Source organism: Eufriesea mexicana, unplaced genomic scaffold (assembly GCF_001483705.2).
Source record: "Eufriesea mexicana isolate 0111107269 unplaced genomic scaffold, ASM148370v2 scaffold130, whole genome shotgun sequence".
Taxonomy (NCBI): domain Eukaryota; kingdom Metazoa; phylum Arthropoda; class Insecta; order Hymenoptera; family Apidae; genus Eufriesea; species Eufriesea mexicana.
Window position 1 is genome coordinate 724,000 of NW_016908311.1, and position 21,256 is coordinate 745,255.

Consider the following 21,256-nt stretch of genomic DNA (forward strand, 5'->3'; position numbering starts at 1 on the left):
GGAAATTTCCGAGGATTATTTGGACCGTCAGCTAATTGGCTACAATAGTTTCCAGGTTTGCAAATTTTCGACGTATCACCTGGTAAATAGCATAGTCGTCTGGGAGGAAGGAAGACTCTAGAAGGAAATTTCAGAGGATTATTTGGTCCGTCAGCTAATTGGCTACAATAGTTTCCAGGTTTGCAAATTTTCGACGTATCACCTGGTAACTAGCTTTCCAACTGCACGCACTGTCATATCGAATCAGACTCGATACGTACCATGATACAAGGAATTCCTTGTCGTGTCGGCGCGACAGAATCGATCGAACGTGTTTAATAATAATCCTAACTGCGGTTATGCGAAGAAAATAGTCCACCAGGAGTACTCTTTTCGCGATTAATCGCGCATTGATCGACACGCAGCTGGATTTAATCAAATTATAGAACCTATAATCGAATTAAACAGCGTGCATAGATTACCATGCACTTCGAGAATCTTTGCATACCATGTACCACAGGAAAAATATTATAGAAATTTATTAATTTATTTACACGATGACCCCGTTCGTTGTCTGCCACTTTTATCGATTAGTAAATCGAAAAGAATTCGATGGAGGACGAAATAACGCGTTAAAGATTATCGAGGTGGCGCGAATGGAATGCGAGGGGTTAACGATATGATCGCATCGACACGAATTTCACTGTCGCACGCCAGACATCGCCGGTAAGTAATTCCGTGTCACAGGAAACCGGTTTTATAAGGTATTCTTGGGCCGAAACGTAATGCAGCTTTTTTCCAATGCGCATGCGGATTCTACGCGTTCCTCGCGGCCGTTTTAATCGTAGACGTAACACGCGATAGCGCGCGTGCTAAGCGTTCGCGTTAATTGCGACAGAGGCTCCCGTAGCACTTTCGAAATTAATTCATAATCAGATCGTGTCGCGCAACGCTTTTTCTTTCGTACCAACCGTGTCGCGTACCCGAGCACATCCGTAATACGTAATTCGCTAATCAATTCTAATAGGCATCCGCGCCATTCATAATCCTCGCTACGGAAACTAATCTGCATATAATATATACCTTTGGATTAAACGAAGATCAAAGCTACAGGAGGTTTCGTACGGATCCAAGTATTACGGGGTATCGATGTTCCTTGAGAGTGAAATATCGTCAAGGTAAAGGAATAATCGAGTCGATTCGTCCGATTAGGATTTCATGTATTTTCCTGAATTTTTAAGCCTTTGCACTCGACGAGTTTTTGGCTAAAGATGAGTAAGGGTTCAAAGATTTTCTGCTATAAAGCTAACGATATTTTTTTGAGTAGCGAATAAGAATAGTATAATAATTAACACGTAGAATTATTTCATTTCGATATTTCTCACACAGTTACGTTATCTTAAATTTCAGATATTAGTTAGCCCTTTGCATTCGAGAGACGACCTTCAGTCACCATTTCATAAAATTTGGAAGGTCAATATTAATATAATTAATATATCAAATTTAATATAATGTAACAATATGCGAAGTATCGAAATCAAATAACTCTACGCGGTAATTATTATATAATTCTTTATTTAATGCTCAAAAAAGTACCGTCAGTTTTTTAGTAGAGAATCATTGAATTTCTACTCTTCTCTAGCCAAAATATCATCGAGAGCAAGGGTTAATATCGATCATCGAAATTTTATCAAATGGCGACTGAAGAGTGCCTCTCGAGTACAAAGGGTTAATGAAAAATGTTTAAAATTCGAAATCGATAGGAACGACCATTGTGCTTGACCATAGTCGTAGATGACCGAAAGGCGTCGCAGTTTGCGACGAATATGACGAGCATTTTAATCAGAGGATCGTGATCAGTTTTGCACGACGGATGAACGCGATGATCGAATACGCTCCGTGCATCGCAGTAGCCTAAGCGCGTGTGTTCGATAAATCCAACCTCGACACGCGAACGGAATTTTCTTTAAATAGCTGGGTTATTAAATAATGATTTACACGAGGAAGTTGCCGCGTCGCAAACGGTGTAAAGAAGCGGAGAAATTAGTTAAAACGTCATGGTCATGATGGTCACGATACTATCTAGGAGATACGATCTCGATGGGACACGTGGAATTTTTATACTCCTTTTGGAAATTAGAACTTGAAAGACAGGAATTTTATAAATTATATCGATTATATTTTGGATTTTAAATTTCCAAATGTGAAGGTCAATTTAATTTAATTATCAACTATTAAATTAAATTCGTATTTGACTATTTAAAATCATGTAAATTGTAATTGGGATTCGCTAATTGTAAGTTCTAGAGGAGACACGATCTCGATGAGATTCGTGGAATTTTTATACTCCTTTTGGAAATTGGTACTTGGGAAATAGGAATTTTATAAATTATATCGACTATATTCTGGATTTTAAATTTCCACATGTGAAGGTCAATTTAATTTAATCATTAGCTATTGAATTAGATTCGTCTTTTATTATTTAAAATGATGTAAATCGTAACTGGAATTCGCTAAGCTCCAGTTTCTTGAGTGGGTCGATGGGAAATAAAATACAACTCGTGTCCCGAAACGTTTGAAAGGATTTGTGAATGTTTGAAAAGAAGGCTTTGCAGGCGAGTTTGCTGGGGTTAATAACGTCTGCAGTGTTTGCATGCGTGGTGAAAAGGGTTTGCACGAAGGGTATGCAAAATTAGAGAAACCAACCAGAAAATTCACCTTTGTCTGCAGGTGTACGCGAACATCTTGTCCAAACAAATTAGAATATTTCGTTTGACTTTAAACCAGTTTATAAGGTCAGCGTGTTCTAAACTACGAAGCCATGAACCATTCTTTGACATTAGTATGCAAATTATAATTTACATTTCTCCACGCGTTGTTCTAATTAAGAACCATTAAAAACACCTCGCTTTACCCTGCTTTAACCCTGCAGAACCAAATGAACAACTTTGTCGTTACAAACGAGAATATATCTGTAATATTCCTCACGATCTGAAGCAAAGAGTCCGAAAAATTTTCAAAAGGATTCACGGAGGGTCATGGATTATTCGGACACCCGGTACGTCCCTTCTTCCACGAAACTCAACAATGTTTAAAAGAATACTCTCCCCGTGCTTCATCTCTCTCCACGCTGAAGTGACGCGAAGAAAGAAGCACGGTCCATAAACACGGTGTCAAATACCGATACTTAACGAGATAATCACCGTCTCTGAGGAAATAACCAGACACTCGGTGTACACTCCTTCTAACAACAACTTCCGTTAAGATATACAAGCCACTCCTAAATCAATCGAGCCAACAACAACTCCCTCGACCACGTCCAAGTATACACACCCACACCACGGTGCCCCGTTAACGTCCATCGAACTAGTCCATCGAAAGATCCTTCGAGCCACTCAAAGTCTCGCATCCGACAGTCCATCGTACTTCCTCATTACGTCCCGGACCAAAGGAACACAGCTGCGGTCCGATGCCGAGCAATTCCCTCTGCCAAAGGGATCTCCCTTCGACGATGCGGGATCCGCGAGCTCGACGAAGGAGTATTACCAGGGCAAGACTCCCGGAGACTTCGTGTCCCAGAAGTGGCCATGCCAGTCGGAGATCAGTTCTGCGGCGCGAAACGTGATCGGACTGAAAGTCGAGGATCCATACAGGGTACAGGAATTCTTTCTTCGCGGAGTTCATGAGAAGCACGGTGAAAGGGATGAAACGGTTGCAGGGGGTACGGGATGAGGAATTATCCGGGTGCTACTGCTGCCAGGATAGGGCTGGAATCGATGGTTCACTGACACGCGACTGTACTCTGTCTAACAAGGACAGTGCAAGACTTTCGGGTCATGGATTTAGTTGGAACTTTTCAGGTTCGTAGATTTAGTCATCCGGTTCAAGAAAATGTACTATCGGCTAGCATCAGCTAATATTAGAAGTGTAGAGAATTAAATGTGAATTAAAACTTGTTCCTATCTATGAACTTATACATAGGCAATTATGATAATTATTAACCCTTTTCTCACCAACATCGTGTGAGACTTGTGGTAGGTAGTCGGGTCGAACATGAGCATCACGAGTGAGAGACGTGGTTGGTGTATAATGCCTAACGTAAACATCACGTGTCTAGCTTGTGGTTAATTTTTGTCCAGTTCATCCGGTTCAAGAAAATGTACCATTATAAGGGCAACCACTCGATCTTTGAGTTTTTGAAATATTTATGATCGAAGGTTTATTATTCTTAACTGGAAATTTTTTCCGAATACTTATTAATAATTATATAAATATTATTATATTTAATAATAAATATTCGAAACAAATCTGTATTTAATGCAATAATAAAACTCTAATGATAAATATCTCGAAAACTATCGAGTAGTTGTCTTCGTAATGATACATTTTCTTGAACTGGATCTTCGACTAAATCTACGACTCGAAGGACTTGCACTCTTCTTGTTAGTTAGACAGCACATCCGAAAATTGCCACCAGCATGGGAATATTAGGCCACTTGATAAATATTTGAAATAAATCTGTAATTGAGGCAATAATAAAACTGTAATCATAAATATCTCGAAAACTATTTAGTAATTGCTCATATAATGATATATATTCTTGAACTGGATGACTAAATCTGAAAACCTGCAGAGTTTCAACTAAATCTATGACCCGAAGGACTTGCACTCTGCTTGTAAGAAGGCGAGGTGGAGGAAATAGGGAGATAGCAAATGGCCATATGTGGCTATGTATGGGTGCCCCAGAAATAGGGAGATGTTCGCGAGAAGAAGACGTTATCGATTCTCTTGGAGATCGGTTTTGGTCTTGAAACCGAATTGGACGATGTTGGATGGTAAAATGGGGGGAGGAGGTTAAACATGGGCAGATTTGCAGAACGAGAGACGCGAATGTGTGCCAAGGGCAATAATCTTTGGAATGTATCAGCCAACTATCCGGCACAATAGAGGCTCTCACGATGATTACGCTAGCCAGCCCACGGACATCATTGGATCAAATAACACGCGTGTTCAGCACGACGACTGCCGTGTCGCGCAATTTCTAACGACGACGTGGATCAACTGAAACTAAATACGCTACGTAATTCGGGATAATTACTGCGCAACAGCGGCGGTGCTCCTCCTCGGATACATAATGGATTTGTTGTTTACTGCGCGATTATTTCGGCATTTCGGCTAATCAGGTCATCGGCAATTTCGAGTTCTTGAAAGCTAGGGAAATCGTGTCGCGTTTGCCAACAGTGTTTGCTAGGGACTTTTTTCCTTTCGTCCCCGTTTTGACTTGACAGAGCTCCGGCAATTTTAGAGGAGTCAACAACTTTATATATAGAACACTTTTATGATATTTTTCTTCCTTTTCTCACCCATTTGGCAAACTTTTTTAATTTCCATATATTTTTTCGCACGTCTTTCTCAGTATTTTCTCGCACTTATATTTGTTTCTTTCATTCACTGTTCCTCGTTTTTATTTATTTATTTATACTTATCTAAGTTTTAAAGGTTAGGGAGAAAATAACGCAATTTTATTTTTCAATTATTTCCGAAAGTACCTAGTAACTTATAAATTTATATTACTTAATAATTTAAATGTACTGAAATATAATTATGTTGATTCGTCCATAATTATACTATTTCTCGTATCAAACATTTTTATTTCAGAATAATGAATTATAATATTGATTATAAAAATATTATCAATTGCAAAATTTCAAAAATGAATATCCTCGTTATTATAAACATATTTTACACAATCACTAACATCTAACAACTGCCACAGATGTTTAGAAAGTTACATCTAAAGTGCATATAAATCATCAAAAATAGACTTCAATAAAATTTTTAGAATTCCAGAAAACTGCATCAAAGTGAAAGTAAATAAACAAGAAATTATTTCTCAAAGACAATAAATTCCTCCAAATCGGTGTTATACGTTACATCCACGGTAATTAAGTTTCCAAATACGAATGTACACGAAGAAACACGATTAGATAAGAACCAGACACCATTACACGCGTGCTGAACGAATGGCGCGAATGCCTACTAAAAATTCCCGGCGGTACTCCATTAAATCCAACTCGCGCAATTAATTCAATCACCGGCTGTACGTCGAAAAACACAGGTATCGCTGGATTCCAGCACCCACGAGTGCCCGGTATCCCGCATCGAATCTATCCCAACTGTCTGCCTACTCTGCCTGCCTGCGACTCCATAAAAATACCAGAGAAAAAGTCCGTACAGCCTCTCGATCCGCTCCACTCTGGCGTTAATGTACCCGCACACAAAACAGGCCGAGTATCCCGCGTCAACGTCGATTTTCAAGGGAGAAAAAGCCCGGAGAGCCGACGACGAGCCTGACGGGACAACAAAAGCGCGCGAAACACGCGTCGTCGTTAGCGGCGGAAGCGCGCCGGCAGATCTTAACTATTCAATGAACGTTCGTCCATTCACTGTGCCGGCACGTGACGCGGTGTTTTCCGCTCCGCGGGGAACAATCGCACGCGCGAAAAGCTCGCGACGAAACCAGCCCGCCGCGCGGTTTTCACGCGGAGACAAAGCTCGGCCTGGCCGCCACCGCGCGACTCCTCGTCGCTAACCTAATAACGATAATCGATTAACCGACCATCTCCCATTCGTGACTTTAGCTACCTTCGCGATTAGAGTGCCCCCTTTCGAAAAGCACCGCCATTTTACGCGATACCGATTAAGATAAAACTGCTAAAATAGGGGTAGTTTTGTTGGCTTCATGGGTATTTTGCACGTGGGTATTTTGAACAGGATATTTTGGCTTAAAATCGGGAAAGGGAGGAATATTTCTTAGAATCTTTTTAAGTGGTCCATTAATCGCAGGATTTGAATAGATTCGCGAGGATCTTTTTAAATACGAATAAATGGATGTGGAGAAATTTTTGAAGATATCGTACCGAAATTATTTAAAATTGTCAAATTTATTTCCAACTTTCTAAAGTTGGTAAAAGCCAAGAACCTGTGGATTTGGTTTTATTAGTGTGAATGCAAGTGTGTGAGGTCGAGTAATGGCACGAATGTAGATATGTATGTTTTTAGAAGTGCGAGTGGATGATCTAGAATGCGTGGTGTTGTGCAGTTGCTATGAATCAGAGTCAATATGTTATAAGGAAGTTCAGTTTGTTATAAGAAGCGTGAGAGTGAACAATTATGATATAATGCGAATGTAAATTTATAATTTTATAATAAATATACGATTGTTATATAACAAAGTCACAGAACCCACCCCTAAGTCGTGCAACAGCAATAGTAGGTATCATGCAGGATGCACATAAACAGGGTGTTCGTCTTATCCAGTGACGTCTAAATATAGGTGATGCTTTGAAAGTATTTAAAAGTATCAAATTTTTCTCGAAGCATTGCCTGTATTTACACGTCACTACATAAGACGAATAGTCTGTTTATGTGCATCGTGCATGATAGCTGCTATTGCTGTAGCTCGACTTAGGGGTGAGTTTTTGTAGTAGGAGTGTTGGCTTTTACCAACTCTAGAAAGTTTCGGGGTAAAAATCTTTAGACTTTGCTTGCCTTTTATCCGGTGGCCACTCGTGGTACCCGCCAAGTTTCGAAGCTTGGGGTAATTATGAACGCAGAGGTTTGAAATTCTGACTAGAACACAGGTTTTGCTTCTGGGTAATTGTTTAGCTTTCTTTCCTTTAATTTTCATATTCGCGGTTTCAAAAATATTCGCGATAACATGAAAAGCGTATCATTGTTTTCAATAGATAAGAGCACCAGTGAATAATGTCTTAAATATAGTAAAATGCAAAGTATATGGGAAATGAGAGCAACAGATACACTCTGATTTCTCTATTGAATTGGTAAACATTTAGATTGAATAATGTTTCAAAAATTTTTGTGCGATATTAGTTTAGTTACATGGATTTGAATGTTTTTAATATTCATTTTACCTTTTCGTTGTCCATACAGCACCAAACAGCGTTTGTTCTTATGACGTCTTAAAGGTTGGAGTCTTCTCTTTATTTCACAAAAAAATTTAGCTGCAACTAGCTGCAACTCCGAGAGATATGTAAATAAAGAGTTTCTCCGGAACCGGTAGGAAACTAGGCAGTATCACTGTGAGATTTTCACTTCCGTCACTTTATTTCACACTTGCCACGTAAAAATTGGAGACAAATTGGAAGAACTATTAAAAAGCTGACTTCTCAAAGCTATGATAACTAAATATCGTAATGGACAATCGAAATCTCGAATCTGTAAACGATATTAGGTAACATCGTAGTATTTTGTACGATTTGAATTCTCGCCACTTTATTTGGGACTTGGTATATCAAAATCGAAGAAAATTTGTGAAAAGTATTAGGAAATTGCCTTTTCTATCCTGTGTCAAATAAATATAGCAATTGATAGTCGAAATTTAAAATTTAGAATCGATATTAAACAACTGCGCAGTGTTTTTATACGATATCTATTTTTGCCACTTAATTTCGAACCTGGCGCGTTAAAATCAAAGAAAATTTGGGGGAATCACTAGAAAACTTACTTTTCTATCCTGGGTCAACTAAATATAGTAATCAATAGTCGAAATTTAGAATCTAGAATCGATATTAGATTACTGCGCAGTATTTTTATACGATTTATACTCGCGCCGCTTTATTTCGCACCTGACATGTAAAAATCGAAGAAAATTTTGGAGCATCACGAGAAAAACGCCTTTTCCTCGATATTTTAACTAAATATCACAATTCACAGTCGAAATCGAAAACCTACAATTAATTTTATATAACTACGCAGTATGTTTATATAATTTTCACACCCGCCACCTTATTTCGCACCTGACACGTAAAAATCAAAGAAAATTTGGGAGAATCACGAGAAAACCGCCTTTTCCTTGATATTCGAACTAAATATCACAATTCACAGTCGAAATCGAAAACCTACAATTGATTTTATGCAACTGCGCAGTATATTTATAAAATTTTCACTCCTGCCACTTTATTTCGCACCTGACACGTAAAAATCAGAGAAAATTTAGGAGAATCACGAGAAAACAGCTTGTTCCATGATATTCTAACTAAATATCACAATTCACAATCGAAATCGAAAAGCTATAATTGATTTTATGTAACTACGCAGTACGTTTATAAAATTTTCACCACCGCCTCCTTATTTCGTACCTGACACGTAAAAATCAAAGAAAATTTGGGAAAATCACGAGAAAACCGCCTTTTCCTCGATATTTTAACTAAATATCGCAATTCGCGGTCGAAATCGAAAACCTACAATTGATTTTATGTAACTACGCAGTATGTAGTATAAAATTGTCACTCCCGCCACCTTATTTCGCCCCTGGAACATTAAAATCGAAGGAAGTTTGTGGAAACTATCAGAAAACTGCCTTTTCTGTCCTATGACAACGAAATATAACAATCAGTAATAGAAATTCAGAATCTAGAATCGATATTAAACAATTGCGCATTATTTTTATAAAATTTTCATTCGCGCCACTTTATTTCGCACCTGGCACGTTAAAATCGAAGAAAATGCGGAAGAACCACCAGAAAACTTCCTATTCTAAGCTATATTGACTAAATATCGCTATTGGCAGTCGAAATCTAGAATTTCGACAATTTCGACAATTTCTAGGTAACTACGCAATATTATTTTATTAATGCAAAATGATATAATCTTTATACGCACTATGCACTATATGCACTGTGTAAAATCACATTGTATCACACGTGGTATATCACAGCCGTAAAAATATTAACTGCTAGGTACCAGAATCCCGGTAAATCCTTTCAATTTCGTCAACTTGTACTCTGGCCCGTTTGTAAATATTTCGATAATGTTACAAACGTAACCTATAATTGCAATATTATGCAGTAATAACCGATACTGCCCATTATTGTCCTTAAATATATATTTCCTTTGACGCAGCAATGAGAACATCGATCACTGATAACACGACTTCGCGAAAAGTTCGGTGCAGCCATTGCAATTTTCACTTTCTCGCGGGAAAATATTCCACCATTATCACGATAGATACGATGCGCGAGCGACTAGAAATTGGCTGCGCGGCTGGGCACGCCACACGGTTGTCGCGGGAAGATACGTTATATTTCAAACACTCGTATTCTAAACAATCCACGTAAAGTATCAAACGATGCTTCTTACATTTATTAATAATTAAAAAGCAAATACAAATACGTTTCTGTTACGAAAATAACAAATCAGAAAGTGCCTAATCTTCACGACAAAACGTTATTAATTAATAAAATAAAAATTAATATAAATTAACTAATACATAAATATTCCTAGCTTCTAGTATATTTTTCAATTCAATTATTTTACATTATATTTGTATATTATATACAGTATAAGTATTTTAATTATAAACAATGCTCCAAATCACGTCAGATCAAATAATAAAGAAAACCAGAAAATAGTATAATAAAAATGATGATGATGATATTGATGATACGAATGAAGTTGGAGCTTCATCGAATTTCTCATCTGAATAATTCATTATTTAATTATTTATTATAATTTATTCTTAATTATTTTGTTCTAAAGGAAGGTCCAAAGAAAACGAGAAAGAAAATAAAAGAATGGACAATCATTTAGATAGCTCTTATCAGGATTAAACTTTGTACTCTATTAGACTCAAAAATTTTCTACTTTGTATCCACGCTTTATTCTCTTCTTTACAAATAATATTTTCAAACTTCGCGCGACTTTGACTTCCCATCCGTGCATTTCGCGTACATCTCGTAAACTTCTGCATAAATGCGAAACCATATCGGAAAGAGATCGAACGAAGGCGGAATTAAATGGATCCGAGGATCTCTGCGCAAAGGTTTCAACGCGAAACGATAATCGGTTCTTTTCGACGAGAGGCGAAATTAAATTTCGTCGGCGGCGCCAGAACTCCAATTAGCTCGAGTGTTCCGTCAATCGTATAGCCAGAACTTTCCATTGATCCTATTGTTCCCGACGTGAAATTGCATTAATAGTTTAAAGTACGTGCACCACAAAGCCCTAAGACCTTCGCAACAATTGTAATCGGATATGGGACTTAACAACAACGGTGGTAACCTTTATGGAACAAGTATCCCGCGAGTTTCCATGGGGTTATTGGCACCAAGGCGTTACCCAGCAGCGTTTAACTGACGTCAAAGTTTCCTTTCAGCCGGCACTGTTGCGGCAAATCGAATCCTCCCAGACCGAATTACTTGTTCGTTATTCGTTTGCAAGATGTGCTCGCTGAACTAGAAACGATCACTAGGGACTTATGTAAGTGGAATTGTTAATGAGGCGATCGGCATGCACGGGGATACTACTTCATGAGTATACCAAGTGGATGGTGCGTATAGAAAATGTGGAAATAGTCGAGAGAAAAATATAAAAATGGAAATTTATTCCATTATAATTTAATATTCTGATTAGAGAATATTTGTTAAATACTAGAGCTACTGAGTGAAATCGGTGCTTAAGGAATTGTTAAAGAGGCGATTCAAATGCACGAGGAACGTTCCATGGATTCTCCATGAGTATACCAAGTGGATAGTGTGTTTAGAAAATGCGGAAATAGTCGAGAAAAATATAAAAATGGAAATTTATTCCATTATAATTTAATATTCTGATTAGAGAATATTTGTTAAATACTATAACTACTGACTGAAATGGGTGCTTAAGGAATTGTTAAAGAGGCGATTCAAATGCACGAGGAACGTTCCAAGGATTCTCCATGAGTATATCAAGTTGATGGTGTGTATAGAAAACGTGGAAATAGTCGAGAGAAAAATATAAAAATGGAAATTTACTCCATTATAATATAATATTTTGATTAAAGAATATTTGTTAAATACTAGAGCTACTGAGTAAAATGAGTGCTTAATTTTTGAGGTTTCTTGTTATGACGCCTCCAAATCGTAAATGGCAGACGGTTAAAAAATTTGCGAAAATTATATCGACAGAACATTTTCAACAAACGTGAAAAATAATGGAAACCATTTATTTTAAGTGCCTCGATGGTTCCAGTGCTAATTAAGACTTTTTTCCTGCGCTTTTTACGCAATGTAATCTCAGACATTTTCATTTTATCTACGAATTCGTTAAAATCCGCAAAAATACGCGTTACTTCGCGAAACGGATGCCACTATTTGTTAATTTCGCCTAGGAGTTTGCGTAACTCGCTGATAATTACCAAAACTAATTACACGTTGCCGTTATCACGGAGGCACGTCGAGGAGTGGGTTTAGTTATCGGTCGGACGAGCGTGGATGATAATGGAGTGCGTGTGCCTAAGTAGAAAATTACGCTAATTTGGTAACGATAACGCTAATGAAAATGACATTAATTTGGAACGATAGCAAACTGAGAAGTTGTATCGCGATAAGACGTTCGGCCATTAATTTCGAAATAGATAGGATAAATGTCTATTAACGATCACGCGACCTAACCTAACCTAACCTGCAAATAATTCATTCGACAATCCTTCCAATTTACATCGCTATTCGTATCGCGCGTATTTACGTGACAGAGAAGCACGTGACCAAATGCGTCAATAAAAATACCCAAATAGTGACTAAAATTTCGTCCAGCTTCTTTTTATAACTCGAAGTAATTATATAATAACACGCGATGAATCATGGCATGTTGCACAGCCTAAAAACAAGTCGAAGATAACATAACTGTTTATCACGCGCAGTTTCCTCTCGCAGAAAAATATCTGGGAAATTCTACGACTGACGATTTATGTAATTGTTTCTGCTACATATGTATCTACCACACTTGTTTTCGCGTTTAATACAATGTATGCGCCTGCTTATCATTAGAAGCATAGCACATATTGACATAGTGCTATGTACAGAAAGAGTTACAGCTACTGTTAGCCGCAGTAGCTTAGGAAAGTCAACTGCGCGTACACGACCGATTTTCAAAACAATTTTTCCTGGGAAACCGATTTCCTCGTTGCAAAATATTTGTCCATCCCATTTTAACCGTAAAGTGCCCTTTGCACCTGTGCAAAATATTTTTTAAATAATTCCCCAAATTAAATTTACCCGATACCGAATAAGAGGAGATTGAAATCGGTTAATGGATAAAGCTTTCACCATCAGGAAGAAACGCCGATTTCGCACTTTTTCCTCCTGAATGACGCCTCGTTCATCGAACTACTCGGTCATTTTCAGCGAAACACAATACGTTGAAACGTAAGCGAGCAAACAGCTCTAACCGTTGGACGCGTACAACCCACGAATCGGAAAGCGTTTTCGCTTAAAACGTGAAACGAGGAACGAACGAACGGCCAGCACGTCCGAGATTGCGCTTTTCATTAGCGACACTCGTCATCCTCCATGCGTTTCTCGAACCGCGAATTAACAGCTTCTTTGTTGCGGAACAAACAGATCAGTGTGTCACGGTGCGTGTCTCAGCGTATATAAGAGAGGATCAGGGTGCCTTTAGTCAGACCAAAAACCCGCTGCGATTTCGACTCAGTCAGTACCGGAAGCATGGAGAAGGGTGTGCTGTTCCTCTGCATCGTCTGTGTCTCGTTTGCGCTGATCAGTGCCAAACCGATTCCTCTGCCGGAGAATTGTAAGTTTTCGTCTAAGTGACGGATGAAATATTGTGATACGGTCGAAGTCGTGGTCAGTGATTGATGGTTTAACGTCACGAATCGAATGTGCAGATGACGAGGAATTACTCGCACCCAAGGACACCTTGCACTATCCGTACCTCTTCTGGCTAGGGCGACCATTTTACGCGCAGGACGACGACGGAGATAATACGTATTATCAGCCCGATCGAAGATCGTCTACTATATCGTACGCTAATGTCGGGTAAGAATCAAGATTTATAGTTAGTTAAAGAGGTCAGGCGATTTCTTACCGCTTGAGTGACAGATATCCAATTGGAAGTCAACAAATGTTCAAGAATAGAATTTCTTGCGGGAAATGTAATTGGACAGTGTCATCTGAACTCTGTCTTCCTTCATCATTTAACACTGTCTTCCAATGCTATGTGAAAAGCTGTTCAAAATTCAGTTCCATTTTGGGATTTTCTTAATCAATATTGCATCTGGATTGATCTGCTTTTATTAAATTTAATCACTTGCACTCCGGGAAATTTTTAATATTATCTACCAGCTACTCCGTGTCATTTTACCTACCATATTTAGCAGTGAAATAGCATTTTATTTTCATCAGTTCTTCTGCCAAAGGTATACTGGTATAATATCAATCAGGAAACGTATAGCAACCCTGTACTTGGGAAATTTTTGTCTGACAATATTTGATATAAATCCAGCGGAATTACAATGTCGCCATAATGGTAACAACCGAATGCAAATTAATTATTAATTACGTTACAAGGGACTATATTGTATACGTGTATCGAAACTGAAAAGAACAGAATGTAGGATCCAAATTGACATAAGGTAGTAGAGACTTAAATATGACTATAATGGTGTTAGCTCTATTCCTTGTCAATGTTTGACAGTTGTTAGGGGTAGACCCAGCAATTTTATGCGACGTAGCATGCACATGAACTGCACCCCTAAGAATCATAGCTAATTAGGAAAACAAATTTGGGAATTTGTAATTCCCCGTAGTATTTATATACCGGAATATTTATGGCAATTATCGGTTCTTAATAATCGGGTTTGAACACGAAATTGTCATCGATTATTACCCGGTTTCCCATAAGTAAAACAAATTACAGTTATGGAGGGTTAATTGAGTTTATCCAGTGCGCTGTTGCGTGGAATTGCTAATTCGGTTTCTTCAGCGGGAACGTATGCAATATGGATCGGGGTATGAAACACGCGTGCACGTATTTAGTTTCAGAGACGAAACAACGAGGTATCGTAACGCAAAATAATTTTCAATTAAAACGTTTCTTGTTGCAGAGCTGGATGGGGTCGCTGAAGAGCTTCCATCGCGCTTCTTCCATCGCGGCCGGCGTACGCATCGTAAATTTATATTAATTCTCGCGTTAAGCGAATATCATACTTCGTAAATTACCCGGCTATCATCGACGATGGCGATGCTGATGTCGCGAATTAACGATAAGCTACTAATATGCACGAACAGTCTCCCGCAACGGAATTTCGTGCCATCGTTCCGCATTCGACTAATATCCCATCTTCCCATCGCCATTATCGTTCCTCGTGCATCCTTAATCGAGCACCGAACGATTTCGCCACGGAATTCCCATGAATCACCGATTTGCAAATTAAACGGTGAAAACCGATGATAGAGATCTCTGCAAATTCGCGCAGTCCTTGACTGAGAAAGACGCGAAACGATCGGTCACGCCATATGATTTAACACGATTCAAACGATACAGGAATCGCTAACCGGTTGGCAAATATTTATGAATAGGTGTAACGTCAGTAGTAAGGTCGGAGGTTCCACGTATCACGGATAGAGACAAGTTAGATGTACTCGGGTAGGTTCTATTTATTTAGCGACGACTGAGGAAGCAATGAGCAATCCAATCTTAATCCCACCGCTGCCAATTCTGTCGTCGATTTTAAATACGCGATTGCCGATTTCCAGAGATCTTCTACATCGATTCGTCACACGTTTGCAGTTAGAGAAGACTCGAATAAATCTAAGATATTGCATTTATATGGGAGCGACGGTCTGAAAAATTCATGGTCTAATCTGTAATTGGCATCTGTCACATCTGTCACGAATTTTTGTAATCACCTTTGTATTAATTTTGCTAGGTTTCTCAGTGTTTTCATATTAATCTGACTCATCGTTATCTTAAATGTAAATCTGCGTACGATCCTCGTCCTATAGCTTTTTGTACAGTGCATAAATAAATTACTAATATAATTAATACAACAGTGTGTTTGAGTACCATACCCATTACCGTTACTTCCAGATCATCCTAACTGACGTTTGCACAAAAATTCGCAGTCGTGTCTATGACGTTTATTAATCCATAAAAATCCCGACACGAGTCTATACGTCCTCTACATCGTCAACAGCCATCGCGATAAAACGCGACTATGCAGAGGCCGAAGAGATCATAACCGAGTATGTAAAAAGCAGTCTCTAAAGGTACTTTAGACACTTAAGCATCCTTAAAATTCATCTCGAGCAGGAGAGGCGATAAAAAGGTTAAGACCCATCAGAGGGTCTACGAGTCCGAGTGGAGCGTGGTAGCGAAATTCGTCTCGATAATTTCAGAGCGCCCGGAGATCCTGTACGCTGGCCCGATGTATCGTTTCTATGGGCCACGGGGCAGGCCGCATAAAAGAACCACGGCTATTATGGGGACCGTATTCCGGACTCTTTGCCCAGTTCGCCGGATCATCCGTTCGAGGCTCGTTCCGTGCTTCGGAGGAATCCGAACCGAGCAGCTCGGAGTTATGGCGACAGGTTTTCGCAGCTGGATCCAGACTGTAACAGGAAGCCTCTGGGAATTTCTTCGGGGACTCGATGATTCCGACGCTGGGGAGCATCGTAAAGTGACACTCGATAAAGGGGACTGAAATTCTTCGAATTCGAGGAAAAAGAATCGTTTCTCTCGAATATGAGAGTGATACCTATTTGAATATTAGATTTTTGACAGTGGTTGGCGATGGTGATAGTATACTCACGATTGGATGATTTTTAGCGAAGGATGAATGATAGTTATAGTATACCCAAAGTATGTACTTGGTAATGGTAACAAAGAATCGTTTGTCTCGGAGATGAGAGTGATACCTATTCGAATATTAGATATTTGACAGAGGTTAGCGATGACAATAGTATACTCACGATTGGATGATTTTTAGCGAAGGATGAATGGTAGCTATAGTATACCTAGAGGATGTACTTGGTAATAGTAACAAAGAATCGTTCGCCTCGGAGATGAAAGCGATACCTATTCAAATATTAGATTTTTGACAGTGGTTAGCGATAGCGATAGTATATTTACGATTGGATGATATTTAGCGAAGAATGAATAGTTGCTATAGTATACCCAGAGTATGTACTTGGTAATGGTAACAAAGAATCGTTTGTCTCGGAGACGAAAGTGATACCTATTCGAATATTAGATATTTGACAGAGGTTAGCGATGACAATAGTATACTCACGATTGGATGATTTTTATCGAAGGATGAATGGTAGCTATAGTACATCTAGAGAATGTACTTGTTAATGGAATCACTAATGAGTTACTCGCAGTGCTGTAATAACGTAACAGGATATTTGTGGGAGTTCAATACAAACTATAGCACCGTTCATGAACAGATTTGGCAGAATTCTGGATTTCATTGCGGGTAAACGATTACGTGCTATTATTATCGATGCTCACGGCGTATTCGCGGATTCGCTATTAGTAAATTAATTAGCGGGTGATCAATGTCTCGATAGAAAATTTTTCCTCGGTATGTACCTCGCAGTATTTTCCGAACTGCTCTCTGTATTCGGGTATTTTAGCATCGTGAGTGACGCAGCGGCGTAATAACTGTCTATAAATTTCCAATACCACGAACCGAGTTTCGCACACTTTACTTTTAATCTGCACACGTGTTACTCTTGGCAATACCGAACACGGAGTGAAGTTGAGCTCTCGGTATGCGTGACTCATCACATGAAAAATATACACGCATTGCTTCCTAATACTGGGAAATGTGTCGCGATTATGCTAATGAGCAATGATCAATTGCTCGATGAGATAAAACACCTACGATGTCTTACAAATTTTATAACATCTTCTAAAATTATAATCAGTGTACCTATTCTCTCATACGTGAGAATTATTCGTAAAGAAATTCAAAAATTTTCCCAAATTTTTCTTTCTTTCTCCAAAGAAAAATTTATACTTCCATGGCGAAAGTCAGGGCGGATGGAAAAATTCGCGGGGTGGAACGGGTTAATGAAACCGAGTAGCCCTTTTAATCGGTCGCGCAGTAATTTCCAAGGGGGAAATCTTAACGAGTCTTTTGTCTGGCAGGTAGCGAAGACACCGGGTCGGAAAAGGAAAAGGAAAAGCAGCGGACTCCCTCGGGACTCGTAGCTCGACGCCAGGTGAACCAGACCCGGGTCTCGGAGGTCCCGCAACTCGTCGACTCGGTAACGCACGCTCAAACGGCGGCTTCTCGTGAATATTTAACAGGCTGCTAAGAGGATGAGCTTTCTTCAAGAGACTCGTCCATGGACGTGGAAACGGGACGCCGTGGAAAAACGAACGGCGCGGCAGCTTTTCCCTTTTAATACCTCGCCGGTCCACGACGACGCTGCGAAATTATAACTCTACAAGCGTGACCAGTTTTTCTCTCCCCCTCCTTGCTTTTTATCTCTCTCCTCCTCCTCCTCCTAGTTCCTCGACTTCTTTTCCTCCTGGCGTCGAGAGTGTCACACTTTTCACCGTGTGCCGCACTCTCGTTCTCGTTTCGACGGAAACAACGCGCCCCGGCACCCCGCGCGAGCCGCCCCTGCGTCGATTCTTTTGTCACCATATCGCCAACCCGATAGGAGCAAACGAAAATATTTCGTTCTTTAAATTACACGAACCGTGGCCTTTCTTGCGAATATCGTCGTTCGCGCGATTCCGCCACTGTTTTATTTGCATTTTTCGATTAAACGCGCGAGGACGGATCAAGTATAATTTACGCGTCTCGCAACGACCCGGAATTTCCAGCGGACGTGTTTCGTCGGTGAAAAAGAAATCGAAGAGTTTGTTCGATTTTTTCGAGCACTCGGTATATTCGCACGGTTATTCTAGATACGCGAGATTATTTATGGGAACGCGCGTTATTCAAATTTGCGCAAGAATTATTTTATTGACACTGCGGTTGAATGCAAGTTTAAATAATTTTTCCTCGATCTTTTGTGCTCGGGTTGTTTGCCTGTCTTAAATGGTTTTCATTTGTTTGTATATGAATTTTGTAATGGTCCCTTTATTCCCGTCGCGTTCGATTCGATGTTTAAATAACCGATTTTATTAGATTGGTTAATAAACATCGTCGGATTTTTTAAATAAACGATACTTTTCTTTTAAAGTACTATTATGTTTTATTATATTTAAAGTATATTAAAGTATATATTTATTTTTCTTTTAAAAGTATCGTTCCTGAATGGAATTATTTAGGACAGATAAAAATGATCGATAAATTTTCTGATTTAAAACAAATTGATTGCCAATTTACAAATACCGTAATTATTTTTTGACCAATATTTAATCCGTTGTGCGTGAGTTGCACCGTGTGTCACGTTCGCTTAATTAAATATGCAAGAGATGTTTGTATTTGTTGCACTTTGTAGTTGCTCGGCAAACAACCGCCGTTTTCATAAAAGCGTTGCATCTCTGCTCTCGTTTCCAGCGTTTTGCTGAAATCGCTCATAATGCACGTTGTAACGGGGAAAAGGAATTAAAAAAATTGAAAGTTGGGAAGAAAGAAAAACGGGGGGCCGGGTGAAAATTAATAATAGCAGACCCGGTTGCGGAGAGGCCATTTTCGCGTCGTTTTAATGCTACCTCATATTTTATACTCTTCCGGACGAGGGCAGACAATTTCTCAAATTCACGTTTCGGTTTGCACTTCGAGGAAACGTCTGTTTTTGTTTCCCACCGTTTCTCTGTTCCCTGTTTTAACTACCCCGAACGAAACACCCTGCTTTGTAATTCGTAATAAGAACTGTACACAGTTCACCTAACCGCGCAACTTTTCCCCAGAAATTCTCTTCTCCGTTTATTATACTATTCCATAAACGAGTGAAAGCGTGGAAACGCGTGAAAAATAATCATTCGAGGCTTTCAGGCAGGATGAATTTAATTTCGTTATTTGAATAACGCGTTTCAACCCTCTGGTATCCCTAAAGTACGATTTTTTAAAGAATCTTGATGAGATCCTGGATCTCGAATTTTAGAAAAATATTTTGGAAACCTCGTGATTGGTATAGACGTTATTTGAACAGAAACGAAGATAAAGATGAAGAGAACAGTGGCAAGTAAGGACGCTATGATTGATAAGTTCACAGGTGATCTCGAGGTCAACGTCAAACATCGTCAAACCAACGCGATTAAGCAATGTAAATTTGCTCAAAAACTGAGATGTTGTTACCCGATACTAATGAATATTCATCGTCGATGAAACACGAGATATCTCGTGATTCTCCTGTAAGCAATATCGTACGAATCAACGTCGTGATTCGTTGGTAACGCGTTAACCATTGGGCAAACAAAAATCTAGAGACATTGTTCTTTCTCCACCTGCAAACATTTTTGTTTCAATGTTTATTAACTATTTCGATCTCTCTTTGGTAACTCAAAAGTGAAATCTCGAATTTGCTTTTTACCTAAAAAGGAGTAAGAACGAAGGTATAAGATCGTACCTGTGACATAAGACCCGTGTACCAAGACTTTACATCAAAAATTTGTATTTCAAATTTGTACAATTTTATTTCCTTCTTTTTAAAATAATAATGCATTTTAATCGTTAGAGGAAAGATCACAAAAGACTCCATATTTTCTAAATAATAATTTCACACTGCACAGGAATAATTTGAAAATGGCAGATGATTTTATTGCTCTTCTGAAAAACGAATAAAATCGACAAGGTCGTTTTTGTAACGAACGCTCTAATTCGGATTTAATTCGAGATACTATCACGGCAGACGCAGACATAATTCGAGACAAATTATTTCATCACGCTTTACATCTCGACAGTAGGAGAAAAACGTAAGGACGAACCGCCATGGTAACAAGCGCGAAGAAAGATAAATCGCAGAGCGCCTAATGCAACACCTCGACGAGCCAACAAAACGCTGGGATGTGTGTTTTGAATATTCATCGCACGATTCGCGTGCTGATTAAATGCAAATCGGATTAATCCCCCCTTCGGTTAACCGGCCACCCCGTCGCGAGCTCGTTGATTTCGTCCCCTGTCCGATACCGAGGAATCTTACATTAGGATTCGTTTCGTTCCTCCGATAACTTCGTTCCCGTTTGTGGCGACAGGGAAATTATCACCGAGGGGTGCTCGCAATTTGCGAACAAAAACGAAATGCTGGATAATTTCGTTAACCCTTTCGCTGCTACGGGTGACTATAGTCACCGGTCACGAGACGTCATCTACACAGGATGGGTGACTATAGTCACTGGACACAAAAATTGAGTAAAAAGTTCAGACAAGTGCTATCGTTTCGCTTAGCTCTCTTCGCAAAGAATTGCAAGCTCTATTGCGATGGTCAGTTTTTCCTTTTCTTTTTTTTTTTTTTTTTTTTTTTTTTTTTTTTTTTTTTTTTTTTTTATCAAAAGATAAGCTTCGAAAGATCGAATG

At 39.1% G+C, this 21,256-nt stretch overlaps 1 protein-coding gene across 1 annotated transcript; it reads left to right on the forward strand.

The window, feature by feature from the left end:
* The first annotated feature begins 13,377 nt into the window (after window positions 1–13,377).
* On the forward strand, window positions 13,378–15,477 carry LOC108555162 (uncharacterized). Its single transcript, XM_017910699.1, has 3 exons — window positions 13,378–13,566; window positions 13,661–13,811; window positions 14,879–15,477. The coding sequence occupies exons 1-3, from the start codon at window positions 13,482–13,484 to the stop codon at window positions 14,895–14,897; spliced, it is 255 nt and encodes an 84-aa protein (XP_017766188.1). The 5' UTR covers window positions 13,378–13,481; the 3' UTR covers window positions 14,898–15,477.
* The last annotated feature ends 5,779 nt before the right edge of the window (window positions 15,478–21,256 follow it).

Excerpts from the sequence above, each read along its gene's own strand:
- LOC108555162 (XM_017910699.1), top strand. The coding sequence starts at position 13,482 with ATGGAGAAGGGTGTGCTGTTCCTCTGCATCGTCTGTGTCTCGTTTGCG. Across the intron at positions 13,567-13,660 it reads GATTCCTCTGCCGGAGAATT|ATGACGAGGAATTACTCGCA; the intron begins GTAAGTTTTCGT and ends TCGAATGTGCAG.